The sequence below is a fragment of the Fukomys damarensis genome, unplaced genomic scaffold (assembly GCF_012274545.1).
Source record: "Fukomys damarensis isolate Sample0158 unplaced genomic scaffold, DMR_v1.0_HiC HiC_scaffold_7, whole genome shotgun sequence".
NCBI classification, from domain to species: Eukaryota; Metazoa; Chordata; class Mammalia; order Rodentia; family Bathyergidae; genus Fukomys; species Fukomys damarensis.
In genome coordinates, this window is record NW_022900919.1 from 37,256,847 (window position 1) to 37,280,738 (window position 23,892).

The 23,892-nt window shown below is 39.6% G+C and overlaps 1 protein-coding gene across 7 annotated transcripts in view; it reads right to left on the reverse strand.

The window, feature by feature from the left end:
• The window catches only part of Plcb4 (phospholipase C beta 4), a 289,629-nt gene that overhangs the window by 146,540 nt on the left and 119,197 nt on the right, over window positions 1-23,892 (reverse strand). For 6 of the 7 annotated variants that reach the window (XM_033761185.1, XM_033761186.1, XM_033761187.1 and 3 more), the window contains one exon: window positions 16,470-16,574. In XM_033761185.1, the coding sequence (XP_033617076.1) occupies window positions 16,470-16,553 (84 nt within the window). In that variant the 5' untranslated portion in view covers window positions 16,554-16,574. Of the gene's footprint in view, window positions 1-16,469; window positions 16,575-17,180; window positions 17,203-23,892 lie in introns of those variants that run through there. The other variant, XM_033761183.1, reaches the window with a different exon arrangement.

Sequence of the window (23,892 nt, forward strand, 5' to 3'; positions counted from 1 at the left end):
GAAAAAAAAAAAAAAAAAAAAAAAAAAAAAAAAAAGCAAGCTGCGATTTAGTGCTTAGACAAACTCAAAGACAAACTCAAGGTCATAGTTCTGAGAAGCAAGGCCAAAAAAGAAAAACTATATCTGTTTGTGCCCATGCCCTTACCAAGTCTGTGTATTTTAAGCTCTCAGAAAGAGCTCTTTGGCAAAGAGCTTTATGCTAATTATTACTTAGTACAAAAAACCCTTCCTTTATTTGCAAACAAAATCCTAGCAACTTGGCTCTGACAAGCATTCAAAATCTTGGTTCTTTTATGCATGCTGCTGAAGTTCCAAGGGTCACTTGTCCTTCTAGGTACTTGGAAAAAGCAGGCTGAAGCAGGATGGCAAAGAAGTGTCCTCAAAGCCCACGACTTCAGAGGGAAGAGGGTGGTGGGGTCGGAACATCTGAGAAGTCACCATGGCTCTGCTCTTTAGCTTCAAGAAATCTTTTTGCCAGTGTACCAGATCAAAGTAATTGTGTGTTATTTACGACTGTAGGAGAAAGTACTTTAAAAACAATTTGCCTCTTAACAAATTATTAAGATTACATATTAAAATGATGGGCTTTCCTATGAGACTAGCAAGTCTATTTCCATCAACTGAAAGGAAACATTACATTTTTGGTGGGGAGGGTACCAGGGATTGTAAACACTATATTTTCAGTATGGTCCGTTTTAGTTAGGTTTTTATCACACCCCAATAATTAGAGGTTTGAAAAGTCCTCATTCCTACATTTCTATAGTCATAGGCTGAGTTGTAATGATCATAAGGGAGAGGTATTGGAGCTCTTCAGGCAATTCCACTGAGGGGAAATTACATACAAACCACTCGTCCATTCTTATATCTCCAAAAGAATTCAATTAAAACCTTAGTTGTGCAATCATTATGCTCTAAAACAAATTCAGTAAATGGTGAGTAAAATAATTAAACATCTTTGGTTCTGGCTTCCATTGTTGAACTGGAGAAAGATGACTTCTAATTATACTTTTTTTAAACATTCATCTATGTCTTCAAAAAGTGTTTCTCTGCTTGGCAGCCATTCTGTCATAAAGAAAATAGCTGCACCCTTTATCCATATACCAATTCTGCAGACAGCATCATCACTCAGGGCATCAGGAGTCAATTTCTTAAGGAGCCTAAGCTTCTCTCTTCTCATCTGTAAGCTCTTGCAAAGAAGCTCACTTAATCCTCCCGATCACCTGAGGATTTGGAGATACTCATGTCAAGCACTTTGCCCTATGTCTGGCCCAGGGAAGAGCTCAACAGAATCTACCATGCCCAACCTAGAAGAATAATACTCTTTTATTGAAGAGTTTTTCCTCCTTTTATCAGCACTGCCTAGCTAGAAGGAGATTAGGCCTAAACAACTTTACATGGATTTAGTTTTTGTTCCATCTAAGTAGTAAGTCTAAAACACCTTCCTTGCTCTGTGCCTATCAGTTCTCACACTTGAGCTGCATTATTAGAATTCCCTTGGAGGGCTCCTGAAGCACAGACTGTTGGGCTTTACCCCAGAATCTCCCATTCTATGGGCTCTGATAGCCTGCATTTCTCACAAGTTCACAGGTATAGCTGATGCTGCCATCCGGGACCATGCTTGCACAAACAAGGTAGCCTAGCTGGTGGGGAAGCTTAGAGCTCAGCCTGTCCCCAGCCTATTGAACTTTGAGCAAGGTGCTTAAGCATTTTAACCCTGGTTTTGTAGATTCCTGGAGGATGATCATAAATAAGGACTCACCTAACAACTAAGTTGGTATAAGGCTTAAATGAAACAATATTTGTGCACAGTTCACCAAGCGTAAAGCCCAGCACCTGGAAGGAGCACATCATGGTAGATATTTATGCTGTGAGTACTAAAAACATTCTGTGACGGATAATTTAGGTATCAGCTTGACTGAGCTAAGGAATGCTCAGAGAATTGGCAAAACATTATTTTGTGGTGTAACCGTGAGAGTGTTTCTGGGAGAGAGACAACCTGTGCTTACCCCTGCAGATGGGCACCACCCAACCTGTTGAGGCCTAAATATAACGAAATGGTGGAGGAAGGGTGAATTTTCTGTCTTTATTTGAGCTGGGATATCCCATCTTCTTATGCTCCCAGATGCTGCTGCTCCTGGTTCTCAGGCTTTCAGACTTGGTCGGGAATGTGACACACTACTGACTTTCCTGGCTCTCATATGCCTTCAGGTTGGGAGTGGAACTGCATCCCTGGCTTTCCTGGGCCGCCAGCTAATAGGCTGAAGTTCCTGGGAATTCTGTCACCATAATTATCTGAGCTAATCCCTCATAAACCTCCTCCTGTATATCCATACGTCTCCTGTTGGTTCTGCCTAGAGAAAGCTACTACAGGACCTTGTCTAAAAGCTCTAAAACAACAATAAAAATACTTCCTCATAATTTTGAGGAATTAACTCACCTGAAATTGCATGGATTTAGCAAACATAATTTTATTACTCAAGAAGTAATTTCAAAATTATTCACTTAAAATCTGCTGCACAGTTCATCTGACTGTTCATTTGTTCACACTTGAATGAATTGTATTAATTAAATGGCTGCACCACAGGCATTTACAGAGTACAGTTCCAAAGAGAATATGCAAAAAGAATGAAATCAGGGAGAACTTTGGGCCTCAGCACCATCAGCCTGGACCCATGATGCTGTACTCATCAACCCTAATTAAAAGGATGTCCTGGCCACCTGCATCCTTTTCACTTACAGCATAGAAGTATGGGTTCAAGTAACTTATATCACAAGTTTTTTCATTTATATTTCAGGCTATAAAGAAGCCATACAGAATCCTGCACTTTCAGTTTACCATTGGAGATTTAACTAAATGCTTCAGCATACAGTGATATTTAGATAATAGGTAGCTGCTCAGCTAGTACCTTCTATGTTAATGTTACGGACTCATTGTTTGTTTTGTTCCCATGAGCACCTTGTAAATCTAATACCAACCCAGACTTCCTGCCCTAGCTTCCTAATGGGTGCATCTCACGTCTTCCCATAAACAAGCTATCCTTCCTGTAACCTTGAAGCAGAGATCTCAACTTTTAAGAGTTTTCCACCAGACTGACTCAGACACTATTTCATGGGTGAGATGCCTCTATTCCTCCAGGAAATAGAATTATCTTTTACCTTTATGGAGAAATGAAGAAAAGCAATCCCAAAGGAACTTTGCAGAGAGGGAAGGGATGTGAACACAAGAAGAGCAAGCAAAGAAAAACAAAACAAAACACAACAAGACAAGGGGACTCTGTTCTGTGTGGAAAGCTGATACAATGATCTATTGAGGAAAAGAAAAGGAATGAAGGATGACTGAATTAAAAATATAAGAACAAGGTCATAAGAGAAAATGAGGAGCTAGACAAAGTGATGACTGGAAAGTAAAATTACTTCATCATTATGAGTAAAACTAATTTGTCATCATGTTTACATGGCGTCATTCGTCCTTATGCTAGATGGCTATAAATTCCTGCCTTCGCGTCAAAGCTAGTCTGCTTCCTGTTTCTGAAACACAACCTCATGGAAACACAGCCCATTCACTTATTTATACATGATTTATGTTCTAAGGCTGCTCTTGTGCTGCAGTGACAAAGTAAAGCAGCTGTGACTACATGGCTGGCAAGTCCTAAAACACATCACATCTGGTTCTTTATAGAAAAAAGTGTGTTGAAGCTTGCTTTATGCCTTGTCAACATATGATATACTGCTGCACAGGAAGGACCTAAGGAAACTAAGGTTATTTACAAAAAGGTCACAATCCTCCACCCTCCCTGTGCAAAGTGACTTTTCATCTTCTCCTAAGGAACAAGGAGTGCGTCTCTTTACTGTCTGAGGTTGTGACTTGTTATGGTCTACAAGAGGTGGCACAAATTGGCCACAGCCAAGAAACAGCTAGCTCCACATGCTTGAAAGAGCATGAGACGGAGGTGAGGCAGGACGGAGGTGAAACAGCTCCTAGTAAACCCAGCAAACTTTAACATCTGTCCATGCACCCATTCCATTGTGATGACATCCCAATTCTAGGACTACATGGCGGCCACTGTCTTGAGTCTCTGAGCGTCAGAGTAGGTTACTCAGCAGCAAAACTTGATGTAGTTATTGACAATAACTGAGTCCTTTTTAAACCCTTATTTCTGCATACTCTCAACACGTGTCCTTTCCTCCCTCCTTATTGCTTCTTTCTAGACTTGCCAACGTCCTCCCAGGGGGGACTCAAGCCAGACTCATAAATATCTCCTGTACCTCCCTATAACTCTGCCTTGCAGTCAGTCAAGCCCAAGGACGGAGTGTAAAGCATCATACTTTGCCCTGTGCTTAGCAGTTCTCAAATCTTTGCTGATCATCAGAATCCATGAAAGAGTCCTGAAGGCAAAGACTGCTGAATCCCACCCCCAAAGCCCATTCTGGATCTTCTAGATTTCCCCATGCACTGATTTCTAGATCTGTCTGTGAAATTTAGCGCCCTGTGTTAGGCCTCTAATTTAACATGCATTGCTTCCACCAAGGGCCCCTTCCTTTTTTTTCCAAATGTGGCTCTATCTTCCTCTGTCTTGCTCACTAAGAGGCACATAGGGATAGAGAGTGGTTCTATAAACTGTTCTGAAATTACTCTTCTAAGCTCATCCACAAATAAAGGAGTGTATCAGGGATCCATGTGGCAAAAACCCAAGATCACCCTGGACTTGTGCTAATGACCTAAACTCTCCTTCTAATGGGAGGCAGAGAATCAAAAGTTTGAGAAGCCAACAGCCAATTTACTTCCAGAGACTTTAGGATTTGATAATGAGCAGCCTGATTGATTATTGATGATCAGAGTTGATTTGTAACAGCTCTTTACAATATGAAACACTGCTCTTTGAATTAGTGGCTGAACATTTATTCCCTCTGGTTAAGCATTTGGAACACAACAAACCAAGCATGATCTCAATAGTGGTGGAACCTCCTCTCAGAAGAGGGATTCACACACATAGAGTGTCTCACACTATCCTACTGGGAGCCTCTGTCACAGGTATATTGTTCCCATTTGAGGCAAGACTATTGCTCACTCAAACAAGTAAGGAACTTGCTCAAGGTCATAACTTGTAAATGTCAGGGTCATGGCTCAAATCAAAGTCTTTTGTCTTCAAGTCCGGCTTACTTTCCGGAACTCTCCAAACCACACACGCCTTTCCTTAAACATGTCACACTTAGATGACAAAGAGCTCTAAATTGGGGGCATGAAAGCCTAGATAACATCGGCAATACTGTTATTTCAAAGGCTGGTTTAGAGGAAATAATTGGTCTGGCTGCTTTTGCAGAAGCACCTGGCTGATGCTAACTCTTGCTGCTCTGGGTTGAGCCAGTGTTTGGGCCAACTATATAGTGACCAGGGGCCTCTTCACAGTGGTAACAGCAAAGGAAGAAGTCACAGGGCTCCAATGACAAGAAAAGTGATGGAGGGAAGGTGGTTGTAGAATCAGAATCATTAAGTACAATACTGAAGCTCTTTGGACACATCTACTTTCACATCTCCTGGGTTCTAGGGCAGAGATGTTAAGAAAATGTCTTACGAGGGCCAGGGATGTAGCTCAGTGGCAAGGCGCCTGTGCACCATGTGCATGGCCCTGGATTCAATCCTAAGTACTGCAAACAACAATAACATAACCACAACCTTTTATTTTGTGGAGCTGGGTGTAGTGGGAGCATCTGTAGTCCCGGATACCAAGGAGGCTGAGGTAGTAGCCTCTCTTGAGCCCACCATTTTGAGGTCAGTTTAGGCAACATAGCAAGACACTATCTCAAAACATAAGTTAGAAAGGGAATTGTCTGTGGAAATATAGCTAGAAAAAGGAAGGATTAAAAATACAAGTCAATCTTCTTAAAGACCTAATGTTCCCCAAATTTGGGGGCTTTGCTATGGTTTGGATCTTAACTATCCCCAAACACCCAGGTGTTAAAAGCTTGGTCCTCAGGGTGCTGCTACTGTGTGGTGAAGGACCTTCTGAAGTTGGGATCCATTGGGATCCATTCTGGGGCCATTGGGGTGTGCACTTGAAGAGGGTCGTGGGGCCCTGGTCCCTTCTGTTCTTGTTCTGCTCTTCCCAGCCTCGAGGTGTATAAAGGGGTTTTGTCTGCTGCACACTCCCTGCCATTGGCACCCAGCTTCCTTAGTTCTTGGTCAAACTGGTTCTTATCATTCAGTGGTCACATCAAGTGTCACCTCTTGAGTGAGTAGAGCTGTCCCTCACTGCTAAACAACTCACACCACTGCCTACGCCCAGCTCTTCAGTGTCTGCGTCTCTGATCGTTCCTTTATTAGTACAATTATATTCGATCACCAGAAACTTATTTGCTCATCTCTATGCTCACTATGTTATGGGCAATCACCTGAGACTGGACTCAAAAGTCCCCAAAGCCTGAGGCTTTGTCTTGTTCACTAGTTTATCTCATCCCCATAGAACCGTGGTCAATGCTGTGGATTAAGTGAATACGTACTATTGAAGCTGTAAATGATGATGACTTTAAGAAAGTTATCTTCTATATTTTCCAACCTACTCCCAATTTCATCTAAGAAAATGCTTTCTCATTTGTTTCTTTAGTGTCTTATAACTATAAATGGTACAAGAAATGACGGCTCTGGTAAAACAAAGTACATTTCTCAATCATTTAAGGTTCAGCTGTGTGGAAGATTATTTAATATTTTGAAGCTGTAACACAGGTTGTTGTAGATTGATTTTAATATAGTGATTTCTACACAATATACAGGATTTGTAAACATATGACTATATACATTTACATTCTTACCTTTAACTATAAGTATGGTACCCCGCCCCAAATCTGTCTGCATAAACAGCCTTTTGGGCCAGCCTGATGAATCCACAATATCACCTTCTACTCATGTTCCACTTATCGTCCAATAAACACAGCATCAATGATATTGCACATGATAATCCTCTAAGACAGTGGTTCAACCTTAGCTAGCTATTATATTTAACTTCACTGATTGCTAAGAAATAATTCCTAAGCCCCCAAACCAGACCAACCCAGCAACATGCAGGAGAGAGTGAGCAGCAGAAGCATCTGAGGAAAGCTCTCCAGGTGATTCTCAGTGCAGACAGGCTGGAGGCTGAGCTTTAGGGCGCTGGCTGAGACCCAAACAGCAGCCTTCAGAGTCCTGATTTAATCTCATATCATTCCTACATTAGGGAGACAGCAAGAGACCCACTGCCAAACCTTGCTGTAAGTCTAGAAGAACTGATTAGCATAAAACATCTCTTCCTAAAACAGAGCAGTCCAACTTTAAAATCATTCTCTCCCTGTTGGACTGCAATGTCACCCACAGCAGAGCCTAGGGGAGGAGGCTGTGAGGATCCCATTGTTTACTGGGTACCATGAGTTACCCTGGGAGTTTCCTGAGAGGAAAAGATACCCATTTGTTTATTTCTTAGATTTTTTATGAATAATCCCTCTCTGCTCAATTATTTTTAATACTTTTGTGAACTGTGTGATACACAAAATGTTTCTTAGATAATACAGAAGATTTATTATGAGATAAGCACCATTTTTGGTTTAAATTCATCCACTTCAGGTGAAAAACAACAGAAATGTCATCCAGCAAAGTAACACTCTAACTCTGAATTCACTTTTCTTAGCATCAGAGCTTCCTGTCCTGTGTGGGAAATCCCATTCTTATTTCACACTTGTTTTCTCTCATCTTCTACAGCCAGTAGGTTAGAAAATTCTCTAATTCCTTCCCAAACTCAAAACGGCCTCTATTTTTCCATGTGTCTGACCAACAGTCCCTTGGGTCCATCCCCTACCCTCCCACTATGGACACGGGGAATCCAGGCACATCTCCTTTCCACCTCTTTTCAGACCCTGCTGCAAACCCAGTACAGGCTCCCTATAGTTTTCAGGATTTAACACCAAGGCCTTGGGCTTGAGAGTAAAGCCATTTAAGGTGTGGCTAGTGACTGTATCTGTAGCTTCAGCCTCTGGTCTCTACAATCCTACTCTCCACCCAAGCTGGACAAGCCATTTTCCCAGCATAATGTACTATGGCACCCAGACCCTTGCACAAGCCCTGCCCTCACACCTCATCCAGGCTGTGCTCTGATTGGCTGGCTGACTTATCAATCAAACAGCCTGAGGAAGGCCTCCTTTATTAGGTTGCCTTGGACAGTTGCCTCTACTGTGGGCCCCCTCTCTTCTAAAATCAGGGACACATTCTATCACCTTCTGCATAACAACAGGACAGGAGGAAGGCAGAAACTAGACAGAGGAAGTGCACCAGGAGCCAGGTGCGACTGGCCTGGAAATTCAGATTGAGAAGCCTGAATGTACTTTGGTGGATAATGAAGCAGCATCTGAACCTTTCTGTTTTGTTTTAAATGTTCATTTATGGCAGGGGCTGGAGCTGGAAAAAAGCAAAACTCATGGCAAGACAGCGTGCAACTGAACCAGATACATGAATTCCTAGATTCCTTTGGATAAAAGTACAGACAATGAACTCAGTTCAGCTCATTTTCCATGCTTTTCTCCTACTTCAAGTTTAATATTTCATTATTTTTTATTTTTGTGCTTGGTTCTTGGCTCCGTATACACCTTAAGTAGTAGACCTAAGCTCTGTTTTCTGCAGGAACAATCACTGAGCACAAAAGTCTTCCTGCTTCTCTTGTGCTTTCCCAGCCCCTTTCCAACAGTTGTTTCCATCCTTAGTTTCCATATAAAATTAGTAGTTTTTGTGTCTGTTTGGTTAATAATAATTAGTTTGATTCAAAAAGTTGAAAAACTATTAAGTGTCATTATCATCACTATGGCTGTATAAGTGCCTTCCAATATAAATATAACCTGCTACATTCTATGCTTTTCTCTTTCAGCCCAATATCCATTCTTTGTAGGTACAAAGTAAATTACCCAAAGGTTGGAAATAAAATAAAGGATAAATTGGCTTTCCGATTTTGTTTGCTTATTTAAGTACATATATTACCTGGCAAGTTTATGCAAGAGGGCAGAGCTCAACGGAATCTGGAGGGAAGAGTTTGAGGTCCAAGGAGGATAAAGGCTCAGAAAGAGAAGGAATTAGAATTTTCTTCTTTGATTTGAAAGAAAAAAATGATTTTTAAAAATAGTGTATCTGAAGCAAAGGAGAAAGTGAATTGGAAAAGGACAGGCTCAGGGAGTGAGCAAGATAGGAAAGTGAAGAAACAAAACATGGTTCTTGATTAAGGACTGGGACAAAAGAAGACAATGAGAGACAGCATTAGACACCAAAGTAGCTAATGGAATTTATTCAGTGAGATTTCTGATTTCTCATCTTTTATTTTTGCAGTAGAAGGATGGAACACAGGGCCTCATGCATCATTTATGCCAGGCTAGACCTCTGTCAAGGGGCTATATCTACAGAGCTTTTTCTTTTCTTTTCTTTTCTTTTCTTCTTTTCTTTTCTTTTCTTTTCTTTTCTTTTCTTTTCTTTTCGTTTCGTACCAGGGATCAAACTCAGGTCCTTGCGCTTGTGAGGCAGGCAGCAGAACCACTGAGCTAAATCCCTGGCTCCACAGAGCTTTTTAAATTTTTTTTTGAAACACGGTCATGCTATATTGGCCAGGCTAGCCTTGGACTTGGCCAGCCTCCTGGCTCAGCGACCTAGGTAGCTGGGATTGCAGGTGTGCCTTCCTGCTCTGTGCTACAATTCTCCTCAGCAGCCACCAGACCATTAGTAAAAATCTGTTTCACACAACATTCTTGGGTTTCTGGGATTTGATGACTATAATGGGTTTCAGGAATGGAATAACTTAGAGTTGGCAACAGGCCAGGAAACTGGAAGGTAAAAAGGCTTCAGGGGATAACAAGAATCACTAAGAGAGTGTGGGCATCTAGGAACTCCAGGAAGAGCAAAACAGCTAGCAATGGGTCCTCGAACTTAGTTTGAGACAGGGTTTACTGAAGTTTCCCAGGCTAACTTCAAGCTTGTGATTCTCCTGCCTCAGCCTCCCCAGTAACTGGAATTGCATGTGTATGTTACCATGCTTGGTCTCTTATCAGTCTTTTCACATTGAAATTAAAGGACAGTCAGGAAAATGGCCATGTGAGATATTTGGGCTGCATGTGTTTGCAAAAGCTCTACTGTTTCTCCTTTCTGCATGAGTGAATTCTCTCAAAGAATTAGTCTTAAGTGCTATACAGATTCAATACAACCATGGTTGAAATTCCAACAGTATATTTCACAGAACTAGAGAAAACAATCCAAAAATTCATTTGGAACCAGATGAGACCTAGAATAGCAAAAGCCATTCTAGGCAACAGAGACATGGTAGGAGGTATCACAATCCCCAACTTCAAATTATACTGCAAAGCCACTGTGATAAAAACAACATGGTCCTGGCAAAGAAACAGACCTGAGGATCAGTGGAATAGATTAGAAGGAACACAAACAGCTCCAGACACACCTATCTCATCTTTGACAAAAGAGCCAACCATCTTAAGTGAAGGAAAGATAGCCTCTTAAATAAATTGTGTTAGAAAACCTGGATTTCAACCTGTCAAAGATTAATACTAGACCCCTATCTTTTACCATGCACTAAACTAAAATTGAAGTGGCTTAAAGATCTAAATATTAATACAGGAACACTAAACTTGTTAGAAGGTAAGTTAGGCAGAACTCTTGAAGACATTGGCACAGGAAAAGACTTTTTGTACAAAACCTCAGTAGTACAGGAACTAGAACAAACAATCAACAACTGGGATCTCATCTTATTAAAAAGCTTCTGTACTGCAAGAGAAAGAAACAACCTATAATATGGGACAAAATTTTACCAGCTGTTCCTTAGACAAAGGTCTACTATCTAGAGTATATGAAGAACTCAAAAAAATCAGACACCCTCTCAAATATAAAGACCTGATTCAAAAATTGGCATCCCCGAAGTGAACAGACACTTGTCAAACAAACAAGTAAAAGCAGCCAATAAATAAATGATAAAACAAGAGATGCAGATGAAAACAACACTGAGACTGCATCTCACCCCAGAAAGAATGGCTGCTATCAAGAAATCAACCAATAACAAATGTTGGAAGGGTTGTGGGGAGGAAGGAACCCTTCTTCATTGTTGGTAGGAGTGCAGGCTGGAGCAACCACTGTGGAAATCAGTATGGAGATACCCCAATAAACTAGGATTAAAGGTTCCATTTGACCAAGCTATCCCTCTGATGGGTATCTTTCCAAAAGTATCAAAAGAATCATACCACAGCAATATATGCACACCCATGTTTATAGTGGCACAGTTTGTAATATCTAAAACTAGGAAGAAGCCCAATTGTCCATCAACTTGAGACTGGATAAAGAAGATGTGGTTTTGCTATTAAATGGAATACTACTCAGCCTTAAAGAATGAGAAACTAGAGTCATTTATAGCTAAATGGATGCATATTGAGGCTATACATGAAATAGATAAGGCACACATGTATAAATACCAAATAGTTTCTCTGATGTGAAAAACTAAAATGTAAATAAGGTTCAAACTGTATAATTGAAATAGGTCTAAAGGAGTAGTAGAAGTGGGAAGGGTAGGGGAAAAGAAATAAGGAAAAAGAAAAAATATGAGAAAAGGGAAAAATGGAAACAAAGTCTTTGTAAATAGGGAAGGGAGGAGGGGGTGAAGGGAGGGAAAGAGTATAGGGAAAAATAAGAACCAAGACCTGTCATGTAAAGGTACAAGACCTCAATGATGAATGTAACTGTACTCTAAGTACCAATAGACTTAATGAAAAAAAATTAGTATTAAGCATCACTCAGAAAGCAAAAGATTTTACATTTAAGTAACTTCTAAGTCAGGTAGAGTTAAGAGCAAACAGACTTGAAAATGGCATGAGAACACAAGGAAACGCTGCTACACAAGCTGCTGCAATGTGTAGTTTCTGAGAATTTGGCTGCCTCAAAAGAAAACCTCAGTAATGCAGAAATAACCTAATAATGCTTCCACTCCATATATAGAAACTTTTGGGGAAAAACAATAGCTGTTGAACATTTTTTCATGATCTTTCAAATGATCATCCACTGCTTAAATTACTTCCATATTTTCTTTAAATGCGTATGTGGAACATGGTTTAACATTCACCTGATACTCCAGGTTACATTGATATATTAGTTATTATAAGAGGCTGAGAGCATTTATACTCCTTCCAAAGACAGTCCTTTTGCTGTGATACTTCTGGGGCTTTTTTTTCTCTATTTCCCAATCTTCCATTGGTTATTAGCTGTCATCTTTCATTGCTATTCATGTGCAAACTGTAGAAACAAACCTCAGGTGCTTACATTTTTGCAAACATTTTAATGGTTGTAGCTCCAATGAGCTGCATCTTATAGAAATGGGACATGATAATAAAAAGTGGCTGTTGTCCAGCCTGAAATACAATTTGGCTCTCTAGTTTCATACACTACTAGGAAGACACGTGTTTATTTTATAAAGTTCAAACTTGTTTTGTTTCAAATCTTCGTGCAATACTACCACCCCAGAAAGCCAATTTTTTTTCTTTCTTTCTTGTTTTACCTTGTTTTCAGAGGAACTTGAAAGAATAAAAACTTTTAGAAGCACAAGTGACTACTGCACTGTAAGTGTGAGTTTAGATTCTCTAAGAGAATGATTGTTATGGTTTGGATTTCAATGTCCCCAAAGGCCCATATACTAAGGATTTGGTCACCAGCCTGTTGGTCAACTATTGGAAGGTGGTGGTATCTTCAGCAGGCAGAGCCTAGTGGAAGGAAATGAGGTCATTGGGGGGGTGGGTCCTTGAGGGGACCTTGGGACCTCTGGCCCCTTATCTTGTCTGTTTGCTTGCTAGTTGCCCTGAGATGAGGAGCTTCTGCTACCATGGACTCCCTGCCATGCGGTTACAGGCCCAAAGACAATAATGCCAAGTGACCAAACTTCTAAAACTGAGCCAAAATAAACCTTTCCTCCTTTTAAGTAAACAATGCCGGTATTTCATCAGAGCAATGCAAAACTGACTAAAGCACTATCATCACAAGAAATAAAATGGATTTAAAAGGAGGAACCTTCAATTCATTAAGTTATGTTTACTTTCTTTACCAAGTTATTTCCTCTAAGGTATTATTTTTATTTTTATTTTTTTTTTGCTTACAGAACTGTAGGGAAACTATTCATCCAGTGAGTGCATTTAATTTATTTCAAGTGACCTTTTCTGAATAGTATAATTAACTGTCCTGTAGCTTTCCAGGTCCTAGATACTTACTTTTACAAAGCTGCAAATACTTTGGGTCACTCTACAAGATTCAGGGAGGGATACCTCACAAAAGTCAATACTAAAGCACAATGGACCTTGATGGTTTTGAGGATACATCACCCCAAATATGACACTTGGGCCTTTGAGACCATAGCAGAAGCACGAAGGTCTCATTGAGCTTTCCTTTTCTCCCTCTCCCCAAGTGGCCCTACCACCTAGATGACCTCTATCATAAAAACCTCTGTGTTTGTCAGTTTCCATTGTTGTGGGAAAATAGCCAAGACAATCAGTTGAAAGGCAACAAGATTTATTTTGGTGATGGTTCCAGTTCATGGGCATGTACGTGGCTTCAGTGTTTCTGGGCCTGTGGTGAGGCAGAACAGCATGGCCCAAAGTGCATGGTGGCTCAAAAGTGAGCAGATCATGATGGCTGTGAGGCACACAGGGTAGAAAGGGTGGGTGAGGGCCCTGACATACTCCTCAAAAGTATGTCACTTCCTCCAGATAGGCCTCACTTTCTAAAGGTTCCACTACCTCTCCCCATATACCAAATCCAATGGCCAAAAGCACACGGCCTTTAAAGAAGGAACATCTCATAACCAAACATAACACTCTCATTCCACAGAGGATCCTTCCTCTTACTCAGAAGAAGACAATATATCCTTATCTCTGATCACAGAAGAACACAAAGAAAAACCTGAGCAAAAGCCTCTCTTGCTAAGTTTCCCCCAGTTTATCACTGTTCAACCACACCCTCTTTGTCCATTCACACTTCTGCGTGATTGTCCAATCTCCATCAGGCTTGAGTTTAAGAATGCGCAGGTGTTACAGGGAGGTAGACTTTGTGGAGATGAGCAGGGGATCAAGGGATGGTGAGTGATGGGAGGGAGGAAAGGGAAAAGGAAGAAAAAACATCAAGATGCAATATGTATCTGTATCAATACCCTATGGTGAATGTATTTATTATGTATTGCAAAAAGTACTAGTAAAAAAGAATACACAGGCTTTCCTGCTTCTTTGAGTCTTCATTTCTGAAGGCTTCCACATTACATAAAACACAATAGATAAAAGTTCTATGCTTTTTTTCTTGTTAACCATTCTGTTAAGTTAACCTTTTTGCTATTGCTTAGCAATGGTGAGGAAAGATAATACTTTTTCTCCCCTACACCATCAACCTTGACCCCATCCAGCTAGGAGAAAGATTTGACCATGATTCCATGTAAGTCCTGGACCTTCTCTGTCAAGGTGTGCAACGTGAATGTACCTAGTCAGCAGGAGGAACTTACTTTGCATTCACTTTTAACTCTACAAAATGAATAATAACAGTAATTTTTTATTTAAAAGATAAATATTTCAAATGGTTTATGTAGTATTTGGATTGTTGAAGCTCAGACCTTTACATGGGTCTCAAGGCTCAAGGATTATCAAGTTTTTTACAATCTGCTGGGGGTCTAGCTCACTGGTAATGTGCGTAGAAGGCCCTGGACTCAAGACCCAGAGAAAAAGTAAGGGAGGGAGGGAAGGTTGAAGAAAGGAAGGAAGGAAATCAAATTATAACAGAACCAGACTGAGAAGGAACCAATTGTATGTAAAGTCTTTTTAATGCTAGACATATATAGTGTTTGGCAGTTACAGGCATCCAGCTAGTCCCTTAAAAGAAGAGATAAGAAAAATATAGTCTTTGACTTCAAGAAATAAAGTATAGCAAAAACATAAACATAAAATAAAATGTAAAGGCTGTGTAATATGTGCAAGGTTAGGTTAGTGGTGGTGTAAATATGTTACCTCTTACTGCGTGGGTGACACAAGACATCATAGAACTATAGATTTTTCATCTAGATTCTGATAAACAAGTAGTTCACAGCCAAATATGCAGAAACACCTTATATGTAGAAACTAGTGCGTCTCAGAAAAAGAGGATGGCATAAACAAAGCATCAAATCAAGTAGTATGGGGGAACCTGAAAGTGATTGCTATGGCTAATGAGGAGGATATGTGTAGGAAACCGGAGGTAAATGAGTCTGTAGTAATTAGGAAGAAGTCAAATCAGGGAAGGCCTTCTATTTTATTCTGAGGATTTCTCTCCTACAGTGAAGAGTCACAGAAGCATGTTAAGCAGAGGAGAAACACAATACCTCTAGGTGGCATAATACTGTTTTGTTTATTCTTACAGCAAAAGGCAGTTAACTGCTATTTCTTGGTAGAGATAATGTTTCAGACAGATGAACAGCTGTCACTTAGATATTTCAATGCGACAGGAACAGCAACCACATTTTAGCCCTTCCTTTACCTTTTCACTTTTGTTTACTTAAAAAGTGACAATCATATAAATCCTTGGAGTACTATGGTACATTGGAAAAACCTAGTCAATAACTAAGTTGAGTCTAAGAAGCCCCAATAGTTTCTGCATCTGAGAACCTCAGAGCTAGCTTTCCAATCAGCCCCACACATCTTTCACTGATTTTGAAAGGAACCAACTCCAGGACTCTAAATGCAATTTCAATGAGTTTTACCTTTTTACCAATATCAATTTTATCACACACTCTCCCCAAGTCATCTCAAGCGACCATCTAAGAAAAACAGTCTATTTACAATGCAAATAAGACCTCAAGTCACCCACGTAGTATTCCTGGACAGGTGGCCCAAAAGCTTTGCTCTATAAAAAGTCCCGGAGCACCCCACCCTGCAAGGGTACCATGCAGAACGGACAGAAGCAGAGGTAGGCAAAGCTGTGGTCAGTTGAACAAACAAAAGGAGCAGGAGCGATGGCAAAGGTCCAGCCCAAAACTCAATCCACTGCATCATTTACAACAAGTGAGAAGGTTTACATGAAAAGGCTGCCAAGCCCAATCCATTAACCAAAAACTCTTAGTTACTACACAAAACCTAATTGTAAAACCAGAACAACAATCATGACAATCTTACAAGATTGTAGTAAGAAATTAAACACATAACACACTCAAAGTGCTCAGAAGGTATCTGGGCATACGGTGTCCTTTCCATAAATTATAGTACCATCGTCATTATTATATCTGACAGATGGCGAGCACTCGATGAATTATACCATCATTATTTTTATATCTCATAACTTACCTCTTTCCAACTACTCCAAATTTTAAACCTCAAACATATTCTCATTGTGTCAAAGAATATTTACACAATAGTGCAATTTAAATTAAATAATTCTTAGAACGTTTTGAGAGAAAAGATTTAAAACATTTCTTTACCTCTTCATATCTGTCAAAAACTGCTCCTTCTTGCAAAAAGGAAGGGACTTCCTTCTGCCAGTTAAATTCATAAGGTTTGGCCATGATGAAATTCAAGACCTAAAACTGAAAAAGAATGTAATATTAGTGTATGAAATTAAAAACAAGTGGCCAAGGTTACTTGGTCAAAGGTTAGCTGCTTTGTGTTCATGTGTTTGTAAAACTATTCCTTTCATATATGAAATGAATCCATAAACTGTCTCTTTTCTTCTTCCCTTCATCTGATCCCAACTTTCTTTCTCACTGTCTCTAAACTTGGAAACGCATCATTCACTCCTTCTACACAGTAAAAGAGATCTGCAGAGAACAGACCTGCAGAGAACAGAACTGCAGAACTCTCAATAACCAAAATACGGTGCTAGTATGATTAAAAAACAATGTGCTGAGGGTTGGAGGTGTAGCTTATTGGCTGAGCACAGGTGTGGAGGTCTTGGATTCAATCCGCAGAGTGCCCCAAAAGCTAAATAAATAAGAAAACAACGTGGTGGCCTCCAGGATTTACCAGAGCGCAGAGAAAGATGGCAAAACATCTGTCTTTAGTAGATCTTTAAGTGTTCTCTGATCTTCTTGCCAACTATCCCTTTCAGTTTTTTTTTCTTTCATTTAAAAAATAGCAATATAAAGCATCTGGTTTAAAAAGTTCATATCAAAGATGAAAGAGTGCCTTCTCACCATTTGTATCATCATCTTCTACTGGCTTAACCTTGGCTCTCCAGGACTAATATTAGTATACAGCATGTATGTGATGCTTCTCTGACCTCATGGCTATCCAATTACTAAAATATTCATCTCCCCCTTTGGCACTAATTTCATCAAATGCTTCCGGGGTTGGGGAAGCTAATGGGAGGATATGGGATTTGGAGGATGATGGATGTTGACTGTAATTGCTAACGGAGACCTGCGGTGGAAGTGGAACCTCTCTGTTGCTTGGAGTTCAGAATATGATACCAGGCACCTGGGGAAAATGATGCTGAAGTATCCCACATTTCCTCAATTTTATATTCAGAGGAATGGATTGCCGTTTTTTGTGCTGTCTCTGGACTACTTCCCAGGACATGCCTTAAAGGCAGTGGCTGGCTTATTTTACAAGGATGGTAAAACTGTGACTTACAGATTAGAAAATGTTGATCCAGCCAATTAATTGTATTTAACAACAGTTTGACCCAGGTAATTGTTTTAAAATGGGAACAAAGGAAGGCACATTTTCCTGTCCAACTGACTACAGAGAAAGTCAAGGAGACAAATGGCCACTTGTTTTTAAAGGCATGGAGAGCAGAGCCAGCCACTACACCCTCTTTGCAATCATCTCAAATTCCTACCCCCAGCTAACTGCCTATGAAATGCTAATGCTTTCACTGTGCCAGGCCCAAGGTCTTTCTTCTCAAATTCTCCAGCTTGCCCTGTGGTGAGGTCTCGCTTAGAAGACAGGAGAGATTTCACTGCCTCCTGCCTCCTAGAAGGTACCACCTCATCACACAGATCCTGCAGGAAAAGGAGCTGCTTGCTCCCTGAGGAGGAGATGGTGGGCAGAGGGGAATTTACTCAGCCAAAAAACTGACAGATAACACAGAACCTTCTCCGGTGCAAACACCTTGGGCAGCCCCTGGATGGAGGCCAGCAGGCTTTTAAACAGTCTCATTGTTTCTAGATTCTTATGCAATGCTCTTGGCTCTACAGGGAAACACCCTGGATTACAAAGAGTTTGAAAGGGAGGGGACAAAAAAGGAGGGGAGTCTCAGGTGGCTTTTTCCCTATGATAAGTGACACAAAGCTCCTTCTAAAGATGATGATGAGACATTGGGAGAATTAGTAGAGGAAGCGCAGGAATCCAGCTGGGCTGTTCAGGGTTTTCATCACCCACAAAGAGTGCTTCCCATCAAAATGTTGGCAAACAACATTTTTGTTGTTGTTTCTTGACACAAGCCTCATTTTCTGGTACAGAGTGAACAGAGAGGAGTATGCAAAATCAGGCATATCTGAGGTACTTAGATATGGTACCCTGAAGAATCGTCCCCCAAAATATATCCTGGCTGCTGTGAATGTTGCTATTACCTTACAGGGACAATAAGTACTTTCAGCTGTGATTAAGTTAAACATCTTGAGAAGGGGAGATTGATCTTGAATCATCTAAATGGACCCTAAATAAATCACAAGTGCCCTTATAAAAGGGAGAAAAAGGAGATTGGATAGGGACAGAAGAAGAGGAGGCAGAGAACCACAGAGTCAAAGACAGGAGTAGTAAAAATACAGGTCCAGAGTGTTGGTTGTCACCCAAATGTGGACAAGGCCCAAAATGGATTCTCTCCTAGAGCTTGGAGAGGGCATGGTGATGGAGACACCTTGATTTCCAATTTCTGGCCTCTAGAACTGTGAAAGAATAAATTTCTGTTGTTGCGAGCTTGTAGTTTTTGACAATTTTTAGAGCAGCTCTGGGAAGCATATGAACCGGGCCCACTGAAGATGGACATATTTTCTAAAAGGCCTAGGAAGCTGCCACATCCATTTGGTTTGGAGTTAAGAAAGCTCTAACTTGAAGGGAATAGTCATTTAACATACTTCAATGCTCAACAGAATAAAAAAAGAAGGAAATAAAAGTGCAAGATAAAATGGAATCTAGAAAAGACTTCAAATAACCCTATCCTTCTATTCCAAAACCCCATGGAATAGTTAAGATATTACTTCAAGAGACCCTATCTCAAAATAAAAATAAAAAGGCTTGGCGATGTAGCTCAATGAAAAGGCTTTGGGTTCGATCCTCAGTACTGAAAAAGGAAAAAGATTCATTTCTGCAGTATAACCTTCACTGGGTTGTGAATCTCTTTTAACAACTTGAGATCTCATTGGATTTTTCTGTAACTTCTGCCAAGCCAACCAAGATATTCTGTTTTATTTCTATTTGTGAACAATTTAATTTATTTGAAAAAGCATTTGCTTCTACTTGCTAATAATATATAGCTTTTAAGTGAATAAAAATGTACCGTCATAGGAATTTTATGAAGTGTAACTTCCATTGTTTACCTTCAATCTTTTGACAAAGAAGTTCCATAATAAATTAATCCTTTCCACATCCACCATACAAATCCCATCAAACTAAATAAGCCATAACCTTAAGTGACTCCACAAGAAGGTCAAACAAGATAGTTTGTCAGAGCAGAGAGAATTGGAATAAAATTTCCACTGACTAAAAGTAAGTTAATTGAATCTAACAAATATTTCAATGTCTTGCTTTTCAGTCTTTAAATTCAATATCTTATATTACTAAAAACAGATCAACAGCCTATCATCAGATCATCTAGTGCCTTTAAATAAATGGCTTTACCTCAAGTAGGAGCCTAATTTGACAGTGATATATTGCACCATTAATGATAATTTTCCCCACTTGCTAAAAATAGTTCCATTTTCATCAAGCCATTAAATGACCTTTTCAAAAAGTACATAATGAGTATAGGACTAAGAAAATGATGATCAACGGCCACGGGTAAGGACTTTTTTGGACTTTACTGAGAATTTTGCAATACATTCCTGCAGCCTTGAAAGGTCCAGATTCTGATTTAGTAATTGTACCGGTAGGATTTATCCAAAGTAAGTGCATATAAAGTCAGTGAACAAAGACATTGTTGTGCTGCTTATAATAGAAAAATGAGGACTTCATATGAACATTACTAAGAAATTGGTTAAGCCAGTCTACTATTAAATTCTGTACTCTGGGATCATTAGAAGCAATACTATAAAGGAATAGTTATTAGCTTAACAATAGCAAATTTAGAAGAGTTACTAAACATTCACAGGTTTTGTCAAGCAAATACAAATATTCTCAACATGTTGCTAAGCAAACATGAAAGCAATTATGATTCAAATTGTTTTGTGCTACACAGATATAGATATTGCTTATACGCACAGGCATATTCTTATTTTTTTACAGGAGAACAAGACTAGTAAGACATCATAACATAGTAATTTGGTGATGGGAGTTTAGGTGGTTTTTATTTTCTTTAATAAATTTCCATATTTTAAAATGCAGAAAATTGCAATGACCATAATTTTTATATTCAGTAAAAATATCCTCCAAAATATTAGGAAAATGAAATTAAAACTTATTCCTTTTCATAAAAACCAGTTTTTAAATTATGTCTATGTTTTCCACTAGAATTCCTGGCAAGAACAAATAGCAGGAAGAGACTAATAAAGCTGTAAAATGTTATCTTTCCTCTTGCAGAATTTAAAACCTTGACTTTACATTGGGATTCTTCACAAGCACCACTTATGACTAATTCTTCCTCACTTCTTGGTGAGAAGTTTCTTAGTACTGATTAAAACTTGCATATTAACTCCAAAACCTCTTCTATTCTTATATTTGGAAATAAAACTGGTTATGGTAGTGCCTGAATTTATCTTCTGTCAATTTTGAACTACAAGAAACCTATGGCCTTAGGAAGCACCACCTGATTCAAAATAATTTCCCAGAGTTTATTAAAACATACAAAGCACACAACTATAGTTAGCAGACATCCATTATGTGTCTCTGTCTCTCCCACCTCAATAGTCATTGTGATTGAGGCAATTGTAACTTTCTTTAAATCTAGTAATTTTTAAAAATTGATGAATAATAATATTTAAAATAATTGCTTTTATAAATTTATGATGTGATATTTATGATCATATCAAAGGCTTCATTTTATCAGGCTTTTACAAAACATGCATAAAACAAGCTTAGATATCAGGTATTTTGGGAATCAGCTTCAACTGAACAAAATGAATAACTGCACATACTGTACAGATGAAAAATATGTTAATGTTCCTCATTCATCACAAAGTTTGTGGCTGACACCCCTATAAGCGAAGACAGATTGTATTTAAAGCATAACAAGCTATTTAATAAATTTTATGTGACATGGGAAGATGCTAGAAATGAAGCCTAAAGAAATGGGAAAAACTTAAGCATTTGTACATTATTTAGCCTTGAAGTAGGAGAAGGAACAGTTTGGTAGAAGCCAAGCTAGACAACAGGGGTGAGATCTCATGGTAACATTAGGGAGACTTGGCAGAGCCTGTTTGTTCCTCTGGAACCAGGGCTGCTGGACACCTATCAAATAAGTCTCTCAGGGGAGAGGGGAGAGCAAGAGAGCGCCTTTCCAGCTTGTGTGATTTTTCTCTTTCCTTTAGCTTAAAATACTCAGGATACCAACACTCCACATTTTGGGACAGTGTATTCGGACCCTAAACTATGTAATTCAGCCTGCATGACAACTTTCAAAGAAATTAGAATATAGTAAGGTACAACTGCTTCTGAAGAGAAGAACTTTGTTTCCAAAGATTGTTTGGGTGGCATTTAGTCGCCTATAGCAATTGCCTTGAAAATGACATTTGAGTTCAAAATCCAGTCCTGTGACGTTTGCTAAACATATGATCCATCAACATTTAAAATATACATATACAGTCATGTACCGCATAATGATATTTTGGTCAAAGATGGGCCATATATATGACAGTGGTCCCATTCCTATAAGATCATAGCAGCACTTCCTAGGGACAGTGTAGCCACAGTAACAGGACACAAGATACCACGCACATATTTATGATGCCGGGGGAAACCTACTGCAAGGGCAGTAGAGTAATGTAATCTATAAAACTGTGTATAGTACATACTTGATAATGAGAATAAGGGACCGTCTTGTTGGTTTATGTTTTTACTATAGTTTTAAATTGTTGTTTGAGATTGTTTACTAGCTACTTACTAAAAAAATTAAACCTGAAGGAAATGGTTATTGTAAATGAGCATATCCTGCTTTGCTGGCAGCCTCACAGCCCTCATGCTTACTAAGTCTCTCAATTGTATCAAGAGGCAACGTGCAGTGACTGACCCACACCACCTCGGTCGGTGAAAGCACACTTGGGTTTGCACAGCAGCATTGCCTGAAGACATGTTCTTGGGATACAGTCTGAGTGAGTGAGTGTGTGTGTGTGTGTGTGTGTGTGTGTGTGTGTGTGTGTAGAGAGAAAAAAAGGAGTGGAGTGTGTGGTTGGAGGCCAAGGAAATGAATATATAATTTAACAGTTTTTTTCTGATTTCATGAATAACAAATAAATTTGTTTTAGTAGGATTTTTTATGTAATATAAATGTTCTGCAGAGAAAAGACATCTGGCTCAGAGGACAATGTTTTGTCACCTTCCTTCAAAAGTAGAACCTATCACCTTCCTCAAGGACAAAGGGAGTACATGGTGGATGTCTACAATTCATCATGGACTAAACTACTTCTTGCTGTCTTGTTAGCCATACACAGCAACGATGGAGTTCTGATAAGGTCTGGGAAATAAAATGGCCATATGCACAGGTTGACTATGGTCTTGGGAAGAGGAAATAAACAGATCACATGAGGGTCCCTTGGGGACTTTTGTTTCAGGGTGTTCTTAACTCAAGGCTTCCTAGAGAGAAAAGAGCCTTTGTCCTCGGAAAGCCCAGGGACACCATGGTGGGGAGCATAAGAATAGGAGCTCAGGTTAACCTCTTCTCAGCTTCGGTTTCCTCTTCAGTAGAATGCTCTTTGAGTTACTGATAGATAGTTCTGCATAGTCAAGGTGGGGACTTAAGCCAGGGATGGGGAAAGATCAGAGAAGGATTGGGTCCCACAGACTTCCTCGAGCTAGTGCTTCTCAAAGTGTGGTCTTCAGACGGCAAACATCACCTAGGTACTTCTTATAGATGTAAAATCCTAGGCTTCACAGATACCCTCTAAATCAGATAATCTAGACATGGGGCCCAAGAATCTAGGCCATGTGTAGGAGACCAGGTGATTCTGATATAAACTAAAACATGAGGACAATTCATTAGTCTTTAGTGAAAAGGAAAAGAGGGGGATCTGGGTGTGCTGGCACATGACTGTAATACCAGCCATCTGGGAGGCTGAGGCAGGAGGATTTTGAGTTTGAGCCTAGCCCAAGCAACTTAGTGACTTAGAAAGTCACTGTCTAACTTTTTTGTCTGAAAAAAATTAAAAATTAAAAGACAGGGGATGGAGGCCTTGTATTCAATCCATAGTACCATAAAAAGTAAAGCAAAGCAAAGGAAAAGAAAAGAAAGGTGGTGTCTTAATATCTCTCTGTGTCCCAGGCCTGTTTGTCAGGAAAAGAAACCAGCTAGATTTTTGGGACTCAAGCTCAGGTAGGTAATAAAAATGATCCACAAAGCTAAAATGAAAATTTCTTTCATCTTGGAAAACTGAAGGTATGAGACCCTGGGTGCTGGAACTTGCTCTCCCACCAATGCCAAGAATCAATACTGAGGACCTGAAGTAAATGAGTGACTTCCTCAACCATTTCTTTCAAGACTCATCCTTAAGGGTTCAGTCTGAAGAAAGCAGTTATACATGACGAGGGATGCGGGCA